Source organism: Chiloscyllium plagiosum, unplaced genomic scaffold (genome assembly GCF_037043375.1).
Source record: "Chiloscyllium plagiosum isolate Xiang-an unplaced genomic scaffold, Cpla_swu_hap1 HiC_scaffold_26, whole genome shotgun sequence".
NCBI lineage: Eukaryota > Metazoa > Chordata > Chondrichthyes > Orectolobiformes > Hemiscylliidae > Chiloscyllium > Chiloscyllium plagiosum.
The window spans coordinates 48,048,958-48,067,802 of record NW_028270164.1 but is presented as its reverse complement, the minus strand read 5'-3'; the positions used below and the strand labels follow the sequence as shown (position 1 = coordinate 48,067,802).

The 18,845-nt window shown below is 44.2% G+C and overlaps 1 protein-coding gene across 1 annotated transcript in view; it reads left to right on the top strand.

Moving 5' to 3' along the window:
* The window catches only part of ampd1 (adenosine monophosphate deaminase 1 (isoform M)), a 55,147-nt gene extending 44,626 nt beyond the window's left edge, over positions 1–10,521 (top strand). Inside the window, exons 12-15 of the mRNA XM_043717000.2 lie at positions 2,437–2,557; positions 4,330–4,503; positions 6,945–7,055; positions 9,018–10,521. Coding sequence (XP_043572935.2) covers positions 2,437–2,557; positions 4,330–4,503; positions 6,945–7,055; positions 9,018–9,176 — 565 coding nt within the window. The 3' untranslated portion in view covers positions 9,177–10,521. The remainder of the gene's footprint in view (positions 1–2,436; positions 2,558–4,329; positions 4,504–6,944; positions 7,056–9,017) is intronic.
* Positions 10,522–18,845: the final 8,324 nt, after the last annotated feature.

The following is an 18,845-nucleotide window of genomic DNA, read 5'->3' as shown; positions in this document are numbered from 1 at the left end:
GCCTATATGTGACGCTAGACCCAGAGCAATTTGTTTTTTATTCCATAACCCCAGGTATTTACTAAATGAATGAAGTTATAAGTTTTAACTCAAAGCAATTTGCTGCACAAAAAATTGAAGCGTTAGTATTAACCACTACACTCTAAGTGTTGATTACATTAAAGATATTAACATTACAATGTACATAGTTACTTAATTTCTAAACCAAACTTCCTTCCACACCTATTTCATTGACGCCCACAAAACACGAGTCAAACATTCATCAAAAGATGGAAAATTAACTATTTGGCCTGAATATTGTTTCAATGCTTCATGAAAGGGACATGATTTCCTTAGGCTTCTGTTTACTTCCAAAAAGATTTGTCCTTTTGGGTGGCACAGTGGCTCACTGCTGCGTCACAACACCAGGGTCCCAGGTTCAATTCGGGCCTTGGGCGACTGGCTGTGTGGAGTTTGCACATTCTCTCTGTGTCTGCGTGGATTTCCTCCCACAGGCCAGGTGAATTGGCCATGCTAAATTGCCCATAGCATTAGTCAGAGGGAAATGGGACTGGGTGGGTTACTCTTCAAAGGGTCGGTGTGGACTTGTTGGGCCAAAGGGCCTGTTTCCACACTAGGGAATCTAATCTTAAAATCTCTCACAGTTAATCGCAAGCATCTTAATCATAGCTACACAGGCTCACAGCAATCCTGGTTATGTTTTTAATTCTGGAGTCTTTGTATCTAGAACTCTCTGTTTAGCTATCCCACAAACCCAGCTTAGTTAAGAATTGTTTGGCGAACAAGAGGTTTTAACCAGTTACTGATTTTCATGAACTCTGCTGGAACAAAATGTCCTTTGCTCTGTAGCCAGATTAATCTAAGCACTTTACAAACCATTCATCCCTACTCTTATCAATTCCTAGATTAGATTAGATTACATTACATTACAGTGTGGAAACAGGCCCTTCGGCCCAACAAGTCCACACCGACCCGCCGAAGCGCAACCCACCCATTCCCCTACATTTACCCCTTTACCTAACACTACGGGCAATTTAGCATGGCCAATTCACCTGACCCTGCACATCTTTGGACTGTGGGAGGAAACCGGAGCACCTGGAGGAAACCCACACAGACACGGGGAGAATGTGCAAACTCCACACAGTCAGTCACCTGAGGCGGGAAGGAACATAATTCCTAAGGAACATAATTCTTAAATTCCATTCCCCCCAACATTAAATATAGATACCTTGCCAAAAGAACATGGATTTAGGATTTCCTCATTATTCTACCTTTTAGAACGTGGCTTTATTTGATTATAATAATTGAAGAATTCTTATGATCTTTCTTTGAGGTGGGTAGGTGTGAGACAGTAGTTGTATTTGAGGATGGAATGTGTCAGAATATCATCACCTGGGATATTGTTCTGGCTGATTTTCACATCAGTGTTTCGCTATCTCCCCCATTCCACTTTGGTTTCTATTAGAATTTCCAGATTAAACACCGAGTACATATTGTGTGGAAGTGGTACAATGATGAAGTGAAACAGAATCTTGAATCGCTGAAGACATAAGTAAAGATCCCAGCGCTGAAAGGAATTTGTACAATGTAACAATTCTCTTCAAAATTGCTGAAAAGGAGAACTTTCACCCTTGTGTTAACCCAAATGTCAGACATATCCTTGGAAGGTGGTCACTCATGTTTTAAGTGATAATGGGTTCCCGTGGTTTACTGGTATAACTCAGCCTATCCATTGGTCCCAGGCAAACTGCTGAGTTTTTAAAAAAGCACATTAACAATGCTTTTGGAACAAATGCTTGTGAAATAAAACTCCCTCATTAGAGTAAGGACCATTTGTAGCTTGGCAGTTACATGGAGTGTTTTTACCACCCAAAAACATATGCTGGATGACAATGGTTATAAAGATTTTAATTGAATTCATTTTTTTGACCTTGAGCTACAACGTGATTTGAGCCCATATTCCCAGAACATTCACCTGGGGTTCTGGGTGATTAGCTCAGCGACATTGCCACTAAACCACAACCTCCACTTAATCGAAGTGTCAGCATAAATTAAATTGAGTGATGGTTGGCAAGGAAGTGAGCCAATTAAAAAGAATTAAGGGATTTATCCAATTCCTTTCTCATTCCAATTTGGCTGACTAAATTTTAAATTGCTATGTCAAAGACATTCAGTCCCCAGGTGGCGGCGTTCCCTTTTGAAAACTTCATTGAGGCTCGAGCTGCTATTTTAACCTGAATCCCGAGGTGGGGAGCAATGGGGAACAAGAGAAGCAGGAATATATCTGAATTATTGGGACTGTATTACCTGGCCAAAAGTGATAAATGATATCCTTATACGTTCAGAAAAATGATCAAAATGGATTTTAACTCTGTGAATGAAAGGGTTTTGATGCAAGTTAATATTAATGGTTGTGTTGTTGTCTCTTTCTTTCAGGGAGAGAGGGTTAAACACTTTCTTGTTCCGTCCACACTGTGGTGAAGCTGGAGCTGTGACACACCTACTGACGGCCTTCATGACAGCGGATAACATCTCCCACGGACTCAATCTGAAAAAGGTTGGGATGCAGTGAGATACAGCCATTGGGGAATGAGTGAGATCATGATGGTTTGCAGGGAATCCCAAGAAATGGTCTTTCCTCAATTTCCCAACTGGAGCAATCCATTCCTGTAGGCTGGCTCACTCTCATAGAATCCCAATGGTGCAGATAGAGGCCATTCTGGTTCTGGAGTGGATTCAGAGGAGGTTCACGAGAATGGTCCCAGGAATGAAAAGCTTAACATATGAGGAATGTTTGAGGACTCTGGGTCCACATTTGATGAAGTTTAGAAGGACGAGGGGGATCTAATTGAAACATACAGAATACAAAATGGCCTGGACAGAGTGGATGTTGGCAAGATGTTTCCATTGGTAGGAGAGACTAGGACTAGAGGGCACAGCCTTTAGAACAAAGATAAGGAGAAACTTCTTCAGCCAGAGAGTGGCAAATCTATGGAATTCACTGCTACAGAAGGCTGTGGAGGCCAGCTCATTGAGTATATTTAAGACTGAGATAGATAGGTTCTTGAGTATCAAGGAGATCAAGGGTTACGGGGAGAAAATGGGAGAATGGGGTTGAGTAACTTATCAACTATGATTGGCAGAGCAGACTCAATTGGCTGAATGGCTTAATTTCTGCTTCTAAGTGTTTTGGTCTTATGGTCATTCAACCCATTGAGTCTGCACCCACCTTCCGAAGAGCATCCCATACTAACCCTGTAACCCCACAGTTAATCCCCCTAACCTGCACGTCTTTCGACTGTGGGAGGAAAGCAGAGTAGAGACCACACACAGACACAGGAAGAACATGTAAACTCTACACTGACCAGGGATCGAGTTGAACTGGGCACTGTGAAGCAGCAGTGCTAACCATAACACCCCACCATGATAGGGCTTATAGAAGGCAGTGCAATGAGACAGCTAAGCTGCTGAGGTAAACAGGAAGGCTTAGACTAGCCTACTAGGCCTTTGACCACAGGCTGTTCCAACAAGTAGTTCCTGTCAGTGGATTCCAGGGGGTCTGGGATAGGGGTGGACAGTGAGGCACAGGGAAGCTATTTCCAAAGAAAGAGTTTCCATTCGGAAGGTTTCCAACTGGAGTGATCTCACATGAAAGACTCAGTGGTGGGTTTTCCAAGTGCAGCCAGGAGATCTACATGGTGAAGCAGATTAGAATACTCTCCACACCCCACCTAAAAAAAAGGTTGATGATGCCCATTCATGAAAAGGTGGCAAAACCCGAGGATGCCTATGTGTACAATTGACTGAACCTCTTATTGTAAATGTGGGAAATTACATCTCTACAATATTTAATGCTGTTAACAGCACCTACTGAAAGAAGGTCAGTCCATTAGGGGATTGATGTCCACAGGTTCTTTGTCACTGATAAACCAAATGTTTGTTCACCAATCAGTGGACAATATAAAGATTGGGAGAAAGTGAGGGCTGCAGATGCTGGAGTATGGACTGATGAAGAATTTATGCTCAAAGCATTGACTCTCATGCCCCTCAGATTCTGCCTGACCAGCTGTGCTTTTCCAGCACCACACCTTTTGAATTCAAAGATTGGGTTAAGAAAGCCTCCTGGACAATTCAATCCTTGCTTATCATTATTCAAATCCTCGATCTCATTAGTACAATTATTATCCCCATTCCTCCCAGACCTGCAGCTTGGGTTTGTTTTTATTGTTCTCTGGGATATAGAAGCATGTTCAGAGATATAGAAGCACACATTGAATGCAGAAATGCAAGTTATAAAGGTGACATTCAGAGGTCACATTCTTTTTTCAGAGTCCAGTGCTGCAGTACCTGTACTTTCTGAGTCAGATCCCCATCGCCTTGTCTCCTCTCAGCAACAACAGTCTGTTCCTGGAGTATGCTAAGAATCCACTTCCTGAATTTCTGAGGAAGGGGCTGATGGTCTCACTCTCAACTGATGATCCCATGCAATTCCATTACACCAAGGTAAGCACAACTTTTCTGGAGCCCAGACGAGACCTCCTCAAGATATTTTAAGGAGGTAGCCTAGACCCTAACTTTTTCTTATTGTAAAGATAGATGTGAAGTGCCGTGTTCCAAATGAAATGCCACTGATCAAACTACTCGACATTAAGCAAAGCCAATTTATTTAGACACTATAGTTAATATGTGAACAAAATAGAATTTAGAATAACTTAACTCTTTTGGAAAACTTAACTGAATAATAGATACAGTAACTATTACTAATTAACTGTTCCAATATAGTAACATCCCTTGCACACACACAGGACATGGGTGAAAAAAAGCGAAAAAGGAAAAGAAATATAGTAACATCCCATGAACACACCTCTTGGCAAAAAGGCAAATTCAGACACAAATTCTCACATGCAATTCTCCAATCCAGAGGGAAAAGACATTAAGAGGAAATTCGGAGAGAGTAGCAGCCAGGAGACATTCACTGAAGTTTCAAACTCTATTGAGTTCCCAACAGCTTCTGATGTTACTGACAAAGCAGATCCCAGAAATCCTGATCTGTGAGAGCTGGCCCCATCCATGCAGGCTGTTTAAAAAAAAGCCAAGCCCTCTCAAGTTGTTTTCTCAAGTGGTCTTAACTAGTCAGCTCAGCATCTCTCATTCAATCTCTCTTTTAAAAAAAAAACAGGATAAAATAACCTTTTAAAAGCCACAACATTGACGCAGAAGCCAGACCATTTCCAAAACAGACTTTGGTTTGCCCAGTGTTACTGTAAAGATATCTAGGTTTTTTTTCAGTAGTATCAACACTTTTAAAGTGTATGATAGCTCACTGGTGTAAATGCTTCACATGGTAACATATTAGGGTATAGAACATAGACCATTCTCCAATCTGTCTGAAGACAGCTGTTCTAGGCCAGGCAATATCAGAAATTCCACAATCAATGAAATTTAGGGAGCACAAGTATCAGCAAATATTTCCATTTTCCCACATTCCCCATTTGGAAGAAGGAAGATAAGAAATTTGCATTTGCATAGCATCTATTGCTCCAAAGCAGCAATGAAATGATGGCCATTTTTTTTAAACCGATATTGACTGAGCAATAAATATTGACTAGAGATAACATCTTTGCTGTTCTTCATGTAATGTCTGCATCATTCTGAGGGCAGGTGGAGTGTTAGTTTTACGTTTCATTTAAATATGGCGCTAGTAATATATTGTCAGCACTGCATTGGAGTAATAGCCAAAATTTTGAGCTCAAATCATTGGTGTGGGGTTTGAACCCGTAACCTTCTGACTCAGAAGCAGAAAGCTATCAATGCATTGGAAGAGTACATAGGTGAGTGGCAGCAGGCCATGAGGGCTACACATCCCCTAGGGTTACAAAGCCATTAACATTAAAGCCATTGGACGAAGGTCCTGGAGGCATCTGATGTTTGCCAGTCTGTGCCCAACACTGCCCTCAGGAGAAGACTCAGATGCAGAATGACCTGCTCATGTGAGCTCACAATTCAAAGTACTGGCCATCCTCAGGTATTTCAGATGTTCTTCAAAACTGAGCAGGTTAGGGGGTCAACTGTTTCTTTCACTTCTCATTAATATACACAGCAGGATTTACTGGGTGTGACAAGATTGACTTTTCTTTCCCCATTCTCCACCCTCTCCCTATTACCTAGCGGACTTGAGGTCATGAGTAATGCCTTTCCCAGAGCCCAAATCATAAGCTGGGGTGTGATACTTCACCAGAGATGGTAAATTGTGCCAGGGAATCTCCTATTCAATATGACTCCGTTGAAAAACAGACAGCAAACTTTAATTGATAAAGTCAACAGACTGTCTCACATTTCCAGAGCCATGAATGTTTGAACAGATTGTTATGTTGAGCTTCATATAGTCATACAGCATTGAAATCTGTTGATCTGTTACCATCTGTCAGCTATTGACAGCAGAACTCTCTTGGCCATTGTCTCAATGCTCTGTGATAGAAGAGTGGGCAAGTTAGGGCTCTTGTAGTGCAGTGTTTACCTCAGAGCTCGGAGGTCCAGTTTTCTGACATGTATCCTTTTATGTCAGCCAGGACTCCATGATTTGGACCAGTATAACAGTCCCAATCAGGAACACCCAGATCCTACCATACTAGAGATTTCAGCCGTCACCCTTTCTTTTTAAATAATGTTCTGCTTTTCTATTCTTCCTGTCAAAGTTGACAACCTCCCATTTGGCAGATATTTTGCATAGTCGATTAACTAGCTTTTTGTTCCACATGTCTTTCATTGAATTTTAAATTCAGAAACTGGCACAGTGACATTTGAACTCACATTTACCAAATCATTAGCCTAGACCTCTAGGTTGTTAGGTTAGTAACTTAACCAAAATGCTACCGTATTCCTGTATTCTACTGTTAATTGAATAGACTATTACTGTATCCTTACACTTTATAACTTGTTGGCAGGAACCATTAATGGAGGAATATGCAATTGCTGCTCAGGTCTTCAAGTTTAATACCAGTGACATCTGTGAAATAGCTCGGAATAGTGTCCTGCAGAGTGGCTTCTCTGAACAGGTAACTGGATATGACTTGGGGATATCTACATTGTACTTGTGAGCATTCCAAAGTCACTTTTGAAAAGTTAACTCTGTTACACGTTGACATGGGAAGGCAATGGGCTAAAGGCATTACTGCTGTTCATCCAGAAATGTTCTGGGAACATAGTTTCAAATACTGCCATGGCAGATGTTGGAATTTGAATTCAATTAAAATCTGGAATTAAAGTCTGATGATGACCATAAATTCATTGTCAATTGCTGGAAAAACCCATCATGTTCACTAAAGTCTTTTAGGAGGGAAACTGCTCTGCTTGGGGCAACACTGTGGCTCAGTGGTTAGCATGCTGCCTCACAGTAACCAGGGTCCCAGATGTGATTCCAGCCTCAGGGGACTATCTGTGTGGAGTTTGTACATTCTCTCTGTGTCTGCGTGGGCTTCCTCCGGGTGCTCTGGTTTCCTCCCACAGTCCAAAGATGTGCAGGTCAGGTGAATTGGCCATGCTAAATTGACCACGGTGTTAGGTGCATTAGTCAGAGGGAAATGGACCTGGTTGGATTACTCTTTGGAGGGTCGGTGTGTACTGGTTGGGCCAAAGGGCCTGTTTCCACACTGTAGGGAATCTAATCTTGACTGGTTTGGCCTACATGTAACTCCAGACCCACAGCAATGTGGTAGACTCTTAACTACCCTCTGGGCAATAAATGCTGGTCTATCCAGTGATCCCCTCATCCTGTGAATGAATGAAAAAGATTCTGGTCACATCACATTTTTTTTTGATTAAATGCCTTTCTCACTTTCAAGATGAAAGTTCAGCCTGTGTATGAAATATAGTCATACAGCAGAACTCAACTCATATCAAATATACATTTATAAATAAAGTATATAATGAAAAATAGAAGCATAGAGGTCAAAAGAAATAGTGTTATGCTAAACTTTTGTAAATCACTAGTTGGTGCTAGGTTGGAATACTGAAACTGTTTTTAGACACTGCACTTTAGGAACATGCCTAAGGTCCTTATGAGGTAGCAGAAGTGATTGGAGATGTGGTAGAAGGGTTTAATCCCATCCTGTCCTGTTTATAGCTTCCTGCCACAAGATGTACAGTCATGGTATCTCACACTTGTCAAGGGTTTTTGGTGAGGAGGCAGGAGAATTGGGTTGACAAACATATCAGCCATTATTGAATGGTGGAACAGATTCAAAGGGCTGAATGGCTTAATTTTGCTCCTATATCTTATGCTATGTCTTATTTCACACCAAAGCCAAAAAGGAAGCCATGGGTCATGAAACCTCACCATTTCCCTTGACAGCTCCTTGGCTCTGTCCAACCCTTGGCCATTTTCTCAGAGCTAGATGTGGGGCTTTGTGGTGGGGAGATGTTTGTCATGGGTCTACCCATCTGCAAAAGTGACATTATCTTATGAGAGGCCTGTTTCAGTATTTTAATCCTGGGGTCTTTCCACCAGGCCTCCAGGTTTCTGAAGGCAGCGGGAACCAGTCTAGCTGCCTGGAGGTGATCTTTTGGCAACAGATTAGTGGTCAGTGTTCCTGGCAGGCTCAAAGACTCTCCATCCCAACTTGAGAGGCAGTCCCCCAATCATGTAGGCCTGGATATAAGGCCATAGCTGAATTTATAATTTGAAATAGTTGGAGAGAGGCAACTTAATTCTCAAGTCTGCTCTCAATCCTCATTACAAACTGCTGCTTCGTTCAAGTTGAAAGGCAGCTCGTTTGTGTGAACCTTCCTCTGACCGATTCATTACTCTGGACTGAATTGTTTGTCAAACAATTTCACAATTCAGGCTGATACTGAGATTCATAAGGCTCCTGCCTGAACAGTTTGTACACTAATCATTTTCTGTTGTAATCCTTCTTTGTTCACTGTCTCCTTTCTGTCAGTTTGTTTGCCAAAAGGATTTCATGCTGTTGTCGGGATTGGAGCACAGATTTGAATGTTTATTTCATCTTACTTTTCAGGAGAAGGCTCACTTTTTGGGACCCAACTACCGCCGCGAAGGCCCAGCGGGAAACTGCATTCAGAAGACAAACGTACCTCAGATACGAATGGCCTACCGCTATGAATCACTCTGCTATGAACTGAACCTGATCAAGGAAGGACTGAAAGATCTGGAGTAAAAGAGTTGTTGCTACATCAGTGGGGGTTTACTGGTGTGTGGCTGTTCGGCCCTAAGCCATGAAAGCTGCTCCTGTAGTTCTGGAGCTGTTTTGAACTTAAGAGAGACTCATAGCATCTTCATGAGCCAATAGCAATATTTTGGGAAAATTGTTAGTCATTGATGTGAAATATTACTCAAACCTACAATAGATGACTTCCTGGCCTTTCAATGCATTTAAAGTGTTATCTTCCACTACAACCATGGAAACACCTCATAGTTTCCAGTCACTTGCATACTTATGCCTTTCTTCATTTCACAATCATTTGACCTAAAGTAATGTAATGATATCAAGCTCTATTTATTTTCAATCCGGTTTCATTAAGGTGTAAATGCACTGTGATTTGGAACTATGTGTTGCCTCTGTGGTAGCCGGCTTTCTGAACATTCTTACTTTGCATCAGGATATTTTCTGATCTGTCCACCTATTATTCCCTTATCAGAGCTCCACCTCTCTTTCTAGTTCCAAATGTGATAGATGCTAGACAATTTCAGAATATAAGCCCGACTCACGCTCTTTAATGTGTTGCTCTGCTGTAACAAACCCTTATTGTGGTGTGTCTTTTATTCAGCCTTTGGTTCATGAGCCAGTCACCCAGCAATTTCTATCAACCCAAGGTTTAGTGGACACTATGTTTCTCTAATGAAGGGAGAGTATCGCCCTCCTGTTGGGGTCTGCCTGCAATGGTACTGAAATCATCGTCACAACATCCATCTCTCTGTGTGGGAGAGGATCAGGAAAGTACAATTGGCCTCATGTTTTTGAAGCAGTGAGGGAGATTTCCAGGCTCTCAGCCATCAGCCCTTGACTAAAATGGATGTTCATGCATACCAGGATATTGCTTGGTTGTTAAAACTCCATTGGTTGAAGATGTTGATCACTGTTGAAGCTTACACACTGATCATAGAATCCCTAAGGTGTGGAAGCAGGCCATTCAGCCCATCAAGTACACACTGACCCTCTGAAATGCATCGCACCCATCTCACCCCCTCCCTGTAACCCCGCATTTCCCATGGCCCAACCACCTAATGTGCACAACTTTGGACTATGGGAGGAAACAGGAGCACCCGGAAAAAACCCACACAGACACAGGGGGAATGTGCAAATTCCACCCCGACAGTCATCCGAGACTGGAATCAAACCCAGGTCCCTGGCACTGTGAGGCAGCAGTGCTAACCACTGAGCTAACGCGCTACCGTGTCAGTGTTTGAGAGAATGGAGATCATTTTCCTCTTTCGACCATAAACAGAACAACATTCACTGCTTTAGGATAGGATGGGGCAAGCATGAAGGACCAACGGACGGGTTGGACCGTAGGGTCTGTTTCCATGCTGTACATCGCTATGACTCTGTGACTCTAAATATGGCAGATAAAACTCTGAGGTGGCAGCTCTTCACATTAAGACTGGGCTCATGTGTCAGTCATAGCTCTGGCATGAATATTTAGCTCCACATCAGCATGCAATAAAAATAAGTACACCTGAGCAAGCAAACTTATGTTGGTGGAAGTAGCCAGCAGCTGAACGGAGCTGACTGTCAATATGGAATATTAGTAACAGGCATCTGAATACAGTTGTAGTGATTGTAATGAGGTCAGCCAGGTGCATCTCATGAAATATGAGTTCCCTGATTGGGGCTGATCCAACAGGGAGCCGTGGCTGATAGATATAAACAGGGGTGTCAGGGGTTCTGTTCATTCTGAGAGCTGGCTCTGAGCTAACTGGGTCAGTGTCAAGGACTCTCCACATGTAAATGAAGGGTGACTTGGTGACAGGATATCGGCCTCTGTGAAGCTATTTCTGTGGTGAAAGAGAAAAAACACGTCCCTGAAGAGATTTTCTTGCAACAGTCGTCCTTGAATCGGGGTAGGCATTGCTGGCATCATGCCACTATTTGGGAAGCTTGACTCATTCAATTCAGCCGTCAAAGGCTGTGCCTAGTATGTGGAAAGAATGCGTTATTTTTTTCCAGGCAAATGACATTGGTCAGATGAAAAGCAAAGAGTAATTCTCCTGACAGCTTGTGGACCTGCAGCTTTCTCGGTTATTAAGCCTAACGTTTCCTGTGGCACCAGACACTAAAACTTTTCAGGAGTTGATAGATTTATTTAGGAATATTATGACCCGAAGCCTTCATTGTTCAGACATTTGAGTACAGATGAATCTCGATTATCCAAATATTGGGTTATCCGAAGGAGATCTCGAGGTCTCAGTGGACACATTACATCAAATACATGTTTCCAACAGTGATCGCGTCTTTTGTTTACGGTGATTAAATAGACACTGTCTCCAAATGACTGACTGCCCGCCCTCTCTCTCTCCACACACTTTCCCTGGAATTCTACACATGGGTGACCTTAAACCCCCCCCTTCCCAGATAATCTCTCCAATATTATCCTGTAAAGGGTAGAGGTGGAACCTGTCAAAAAGTTGCAGTGAAAATGTGTGTGTGTGTGTGTATGCGCGCTATTTGGAGACTTACCCCACAAAGGGAGCTGCAGCAGTCTTGTTTGCCCCGGAGAGGGGGTGGATGTGTATGGGGTTGGGGGGGGTGGTGGGGAGGGTGGGTGGGAGGTGGTGTTGGGGGCAGGGAGAGGTGTTGCATGGGGTTGTGAGGCAGGGGCGCGAGGTCGGGGGTGGGGAGAGGTGTTGGGGCAGGGGCGGTGTTGGGGGCGGGGGAGGTGTTGAATAGGGTTGGGGGCAGGGGGCGGGGTTGGAGCGGGGGGAGTGTAGGGGTGGGGGGGCGGTGTTGTGGACAGGGGGAGATGTTGGGGGTGTGGGAAGATGTTGCCTAAGGTTGGGGCGGGGGCAGGAATGGGGGCAGGGAAGGTGTAGGGGCGGGGAGAGGTGTTGTGGGCGGGGAGAGGTGTTGTGGGCGGGGGAGGTGTTGGGGCTGCGGGGAGGTGTTGTCTGGGGTTGGGGCGGGGGCGGGGGCGGGGATGGGGGCAGGAATGGTATAGGGGGCAGGGAGAGGTGTTGCACGGGGTTGGGGGTGGGGGGAGGTTTTGGACCCATCACGTTCGGAGAAAGGAGGTTCCCCTGTATAGGAGTTGCGGTTGTATAGGATGTTGTTGAGGCCTCTGCTGGAGCACTGTGTCCAGTTCTGGTCACTCTGTTATACAGAATGGAGAATTTGTGTTATAAGCAGAGGCTGGGATTTTTTTCACAGGAGCATGGGAGGTTAAGGGGTGACCTTTTAGAGGCTTATAAAATCATGAGGGCTTCAGATAAGGTGAATGACTGGTGTCTTTCCACTGGTGTGAGGGAGTTCAAAACTAGGAGGCATATTTTTAAAGCGAGATGGGAAAGATTTAAAAATGACACTAAAAAGGGGCAATCTTTTTACACAGGGAGTGGTTCATGTATGGAATGAATTTCTAGAAGAGTGGTGGATGTAGCGACTTTAACAACATTTAAAAGACATCTGCCTAAGTCCAAGAGTAAGAAATATTTGGAAGAATATGGACCAAGCACAGGCAGGTGGGACTAGTTTAGTTTGGGAACCTGGTCAGCATGGACCGTATTTCTGTGCTGAATGAATCTATGGCTCTACGCTATTACTTGCAATGTCTGTCCTCACTCGATCTTATCCACCTCCGCCCCCATCACCACCAACCTTGCATGCCCTGTGTGCTGCCTACTCACCTCATTCAGGACAAATGGAGTTTAATTTGGATAAATGTGAGATATTGCAAACAAAGGCAGGACTTATACAATTAATGGTAGGGCCCTGGGTAGTATAGTAGAACAGAGAGACCAAGGGGTTCAGGTACATTATCCTTTGAAATTTGCAACACAGACAGACAGGGTGGTTAGGAAGGTGTTTAGCATGCTTGCCTTCATTGCTCAGGTCTTTTGTGTATAGGAATTGGGACATCATGTTGAGGTTGTACAGGATCTTGGTGAGGCCTCTTCTGGAATGTTGCGTGCAGTTCTGGTCACCCTGTTAAAGGAAGGATATTACTAAATTGGAGAGGGTTCAGAAAAGATTTACCAGGATGTTGCTGGGAATGGACGGTTTGAGATATAAAAATAGTCTCGGAATGGACAGTCAGACTTCTCCGCCTGTTGGGTTCATGACAGCCCATAAACAGACAGCCAGGCTCAGACAGCAACTCACCAGGACAAAAGACACTATACCCATCATGTACAAGACTAACATAATTTACAAGATTCCGTGCAAAGACTGCACAACGCACTATATTTAGGGCAAACAGGCAGACAGCTAGCAGCCCATACCCATAAACACCAACTAGCCACTAAACACCACGACCAGCTGTCCCTATTAGCTATACACGTAGATGACAAGGACCACAAATTTAACAACACAACGATCAGAGGACAAGCTAAACACAAGACAGCCAGAGAATTTCTAGAAGCATGGCACTCAGCCATCGACTCCACCAACATACACATTGACCTAGACCCAATTTACTGGCTACTACAATGAACAACTGGAACCAGCAACTGGAAGCAGCAGGAATGAAACCAAATAAATTCCAGAATACACAATACAGCAGCGTTTCACAGGAGGCTCCAAAGCCCTGAAGATGTCACTTTGGCAGGGGACGAAACATCTGCAAATCAACTTCCCCCCAGCTCAGCGAACACACCCACAACCACGACAACCGGCATCCGAGCTACGAATCTTTACGCAAGTCTTGAACCCAGATTAATCAACTAACAGAGGAGGGATTAAGCTTTACCATGATAGGTATCTGTCAGGCCCCTTGCTAGCATTGTGTGACTTTCTTGTGTAGACTATGGTAATATTACAAGTTGATTTCTTCAAATCCAGAACTAAAACCAATTTACATGTTAATATGATTGAGGCCCCACCACATTTAATGCTTCAATTACCTGACTGACTATTGGTGTAGATTTTGACATCTGCGAGCTGGAGACATTAGGAACCCAGAGGTCCAATTTGCAATGTCCCAGCGCTTCAGAGAGCTGTACCCATCCCACCCTGATGTCCATGCTCAGTGCCGTACATAGCCCCATGCACACTCCTAACCTCTCTCCATCAGCACCAGCTCACACTATCTCAAAGTTTTTCTAGTTCCATTTCATTCTTCATCTCATTTGACTCTTTCTTTCAGGTGTTAAAGGTACTGACACCCATCCCCTCCTCTCCCCATCTCTCTGACTCTGTCCCTCCATCTAATCCCATTCCTTACCATGTATCCACTACATCCACTGACTGTCCCCTTTCTGATGCTGAATGAGCTGTGCTTAGCAAAGGACTTAGCAAAGGACTGAATGAGCTGTGCTTAGCAAAGAAAATAATTGGCTTAGCTATAACCCATAATGAAATGCTTGACAGAATAATAGTTACAATAACTATTACTAAACTGTTGCAGTATAGTAGCATCCTGTAAATGCGCCCTTGGCAAAAGACAAATTTAGCAAACACATTGTCTCTCATTCAATTCCAGTACAGGGAGAGAACCCCAAGCTTTTGGATGTAACCAAGAGAGGAGAGATAAACATCCACTCCATCAAGATCCCAGCAGCAACTGCTGAAAATCAGAACTAAAAATCCTGGTTCTGTGGGAGCTTGACCTCACCCATTCAGGCTGCTCCTATTGTTCCAGCTTTTAAAAATACCACAAAGCCTCACAAGCTGCTTACTTTGAGTTTTCAATAGACAACTCTGTACCTCTGCTTTAAAACCTCTCTTCAAAACAAACCAGGACAAAATACCTTTCCTGAAGCCATGGTAACATCACACTTTATGCCCCCAGCCATTATGAAGAGAAGCCATATTGGATTCATAATTTTAACTCTGTTTCTCTTCCCACAGCTGTTGCCAGACATGGTGAGTTCCTCCAGCATTTTCTATATCTGTTATGACCCATAATGGTCTCATGCACTAAACCTACAGTCTATCCCGCCACAGCCACTGGCTTCATTCTTTAGGCATGTTGCTTGGTGAGAAGTGAAGTACTTTAGCAGCAAGGCTGAGTGTCCCCTGGTGAGTGTCATGTACATTTTCATGGCTACTCTCGGGACTGAGGCTGGAAAATGGATCACCTGACTGCCCTCTGTTTTGGGCACTGCTACAGGGTTTAACAGAATTACTAAGTGAATGGAGGCTGAGGTAAGGGTTTAATTGAACTCTGGAATAGTCTGCATCCATTTACATTGATGTTAAGGCAAGGCTGAAGTTTTTAAAGGGAAATGATGTGTTAAATCTATACATACATAACGCAGATAACCCTGAAACAATCCTCCTTTCCAGTTTCCCTTCATATTCTACACTCTGTTCAGAAATGAGAATTATTTCTGTTTTACGTGCAGCTTGCCTTTAAGAGACTTCACCTTAAAGCCTTCAAGTGCTGTCTGTCTACATGTTGTAAATCTTCCTGCTGATTCAGCTGCTGTGGATCTGCACACACAGGAATGAACCGGTCACACTAATATCTGTTCTATAACTTAAAATGTGTTTTAATGTTTTAGATAGAGTCATAGAGATACACGGCACAGAAATAGACCCTTCGGTCCAACTTGTCCATGCCGACCAGATATCCCAATCTGACCTAGTCTCATTCGTCAGGACCCGGCCCATATCCCTCTATACCATTCCTATTCATATACCCATCCAGATGCCTCCCCCACCCTAGGGAAAAGACCTTGTCTATTTACCCTATACAAATAAGCTAATCCATGGAGTTAATCAATCCCTGATGAGCGATTAATAATTTGACGATTATCATTAACATGCCATGGTGAACAGCAGTGAAAAACATCATATGGATGAGGCCTATTGTCCTTGGTCAGTCAGCAAGCATGTCAGTATACAGATTAAATCCACAGCTGATTGCCTAAAAACAGGCTGTGGTGCACAAAGCAATCTCAATGGCTTTATTTCTCAGAGAGCATTCAAAACACAGTTCTTTTGGACTGAAGAATTGCATTAATATTCTGGATATGATTTATGCCTCAGCCAGCACCATTATCTGTTCCTCCTTTCTGCTTATGGGATCTTACTGTGCACAAATTGACAGCTGTCTTTGTTAGAGCAGTGACTACATTTTCAAAAATACATCATTGGCTGTACAGCACCTTGGGACACAGTGAAATTGCCCAAGTTCTTGCTTGTTTCAAAGACTAGTTTCCCACTGCCATTCACTTTTCCTTCATTTCAAATCAAAATATTTTCCAAGTCAATGGAAAATAAAAATTAACATGGTGCGTGCCTGACCCCACTGGCGGGGAGCCGATTTCACCCTCAGGTACTGGGGCCTGGCATCTAAAGTGTACAAACACATTTACATCACGAGAGGTTTGGCTCCTTTACCTCTCGGTATCATTTGGATGCTGCAGCTTGCAGTCTGATCCACTCCAGTCACAGTATTAAGTGACACCTTGGAAATATTCAGCCTGCCTGAAGCTAACAGGCCTGAATACCAGCCTAGTCCACCCTGAGAGATCAACCTTCACCAGGATGAAGTGGGCAAGAGTGATTGGCAGTTAAACCCCAGGGGCCTGCCCTAACCTGGCAGAGGTGAGTGAGTGTGAGTGGTAGGCAGATCTAGCTGAAACACCTTCTGACCCCGGTAGTGGCTCATGAGCTGCCTGACAAGTAGACTTGTGCCTTGCAGTGTGCCGACCTGCTCATTAGGAGGTTAGGAGCTCCCATTAACTCTGCCCATCCTGCTCAACATTCAAAACTCGTGTTTTTATTAAGAACTTGTGATGATCCGAGCGGTTACAAGGTCAAAGTTTTCTTTTTAATGTCCTGTGATGCTCCTGTGAGTTGCAACTGGAGCCTCTACTGGTCTATCACTCCAGAATAGAATCCACAGCAGCTGTCAATGCTTGAAATGTCAGGCACTGCCCACAACACATTGTCTACCTACTCATTATGTCCCTGTTTTGTGGCATAGTAACTGTCATTTACTTGCAGTGAGGCAACAGCATTCACATTAAGATAGCAGACTCATAGCCTGCCAGCGTAATTGGGGGATTTTACTGTTAGACCTGATTTTGCTGCCCAGATAAGATGAGCCAAGTCAGCCAGGTCTTGAGAACTAGCAGAGTGTAGGAATTGGGACAGATTTTTTGATGGCCGTACAGTGGTTATTCCTGTCTAGATAGGAGTTGCTTATGGGGACCCTATAGAATCTCTATTGTAGCCGACTCTGAATGAATTACCCGGGAAATTGAATTCTCTCTGGGCAGTTCCACTATGGCTGCAAGCCTCTGACAGTTTCCATTTAAATCAGCGAATTTGGAGGGTTCTGGAGATATTAAGTGAAATAAGTGTATTGAGTATACACCTACCACCCCACTAACCTCCATATACAGCGTATCATTCACCATCATTTCCGCCACCTCCAAACGGACCCCACCACCAGGGATATATTTCCCTCCCCTCCCCTATCAGCGTTCCAAAAAGACCACTCCCTCCGTGACTCCCTCATCAGGTCCACACCCCCCACCAACCCAACCTCCACTTCTGGCACCTTCCCCTGCAACCGCAAGAAATGTAAAACTTGCGCCCACACCTCCCCCCCTTACTTCCCTCCAAGGCCCCAAGGGATGCTTCCATATCCGCCACAAATTCACCTGCACCTCCACACACATCATTTATTGCATTCGCTGCACCCGATGTGGCCTCCTCTATATTGGGGAGACAGGCCGCCTACTTGTGGAACGTTTCAGAGAACACCTCTGGGACACCCGGACCAACCAACCCAACCACCCCGTGGCTCAACACTTCAACTCCCCCTCCCACTCCACCAAGGACATGCAGGTCCTTGGACTCCTCCATCGCCAGACCATAGCAACACGATGGTTAGAGGAAGAACGCCTCATCTTCCGCCTAGGAACCCTCCAACCACAAGGGATGAACTCAGATTTCTCCAGTTTCCTCATTTCCCCTCCCCCCACCTTGTCTCAGTCAAATCCCTCGAACTCAGCACCGCCTTCCTCACCTACAATCTGCCTCCTGACCTCTCTGCCCCCACCCCCATTCTGGCCTATCACCCTCACCTTGACCTCCTTCCACCTATTGCATTTCCAACACCCCTCCCCCAAGTCCCTCCTCCCTACCTTTTATCTTAGCTTGCTGGACACACTTTCCTCATTCCTGAAGAAGGGCTCATGCCCGAAACGTCGATTCTCCTGTTCCTTGGATGCTGCCTGACCTGCTGCGCTTTTCCAGCAACACATTTTCTGCTCTGATCTCCAGCATCTGCAGTCCTCAATTTCTCCTCCTATAGGAGTTGAGAGGTAATGTTGCGACTGTATAGGACATTGGTGAGGCCACTATTGGAATACTCCATGCAATTCTGGTCTCTCTGCTATTGGAAGGATGTTGTGAAACTTGAAAGGGTACAGAAAAGATTTGCAGGGATGTTGCCAGAGTTGGAGGATTTGAGCTATAGGGAGAGGCTGAATAGGCAAAGTCTATTTATCCTATCCATGCCCCTCATGGTTTTATAAACCTCTATAAGGTCACCCCCTCAGTCTCCAACACTCCAGGGAAAACAGCCCCAGCCTATTCAGCCTCTCCCAGTGGTTCACATCTTCCAACCCTGGCAACATACTTGTAAATCTTTTCTGAACCCTTTCAAGTCTCACAGCATCCTTATAATAGGAAGGAGACCAGAATCGCACGCAA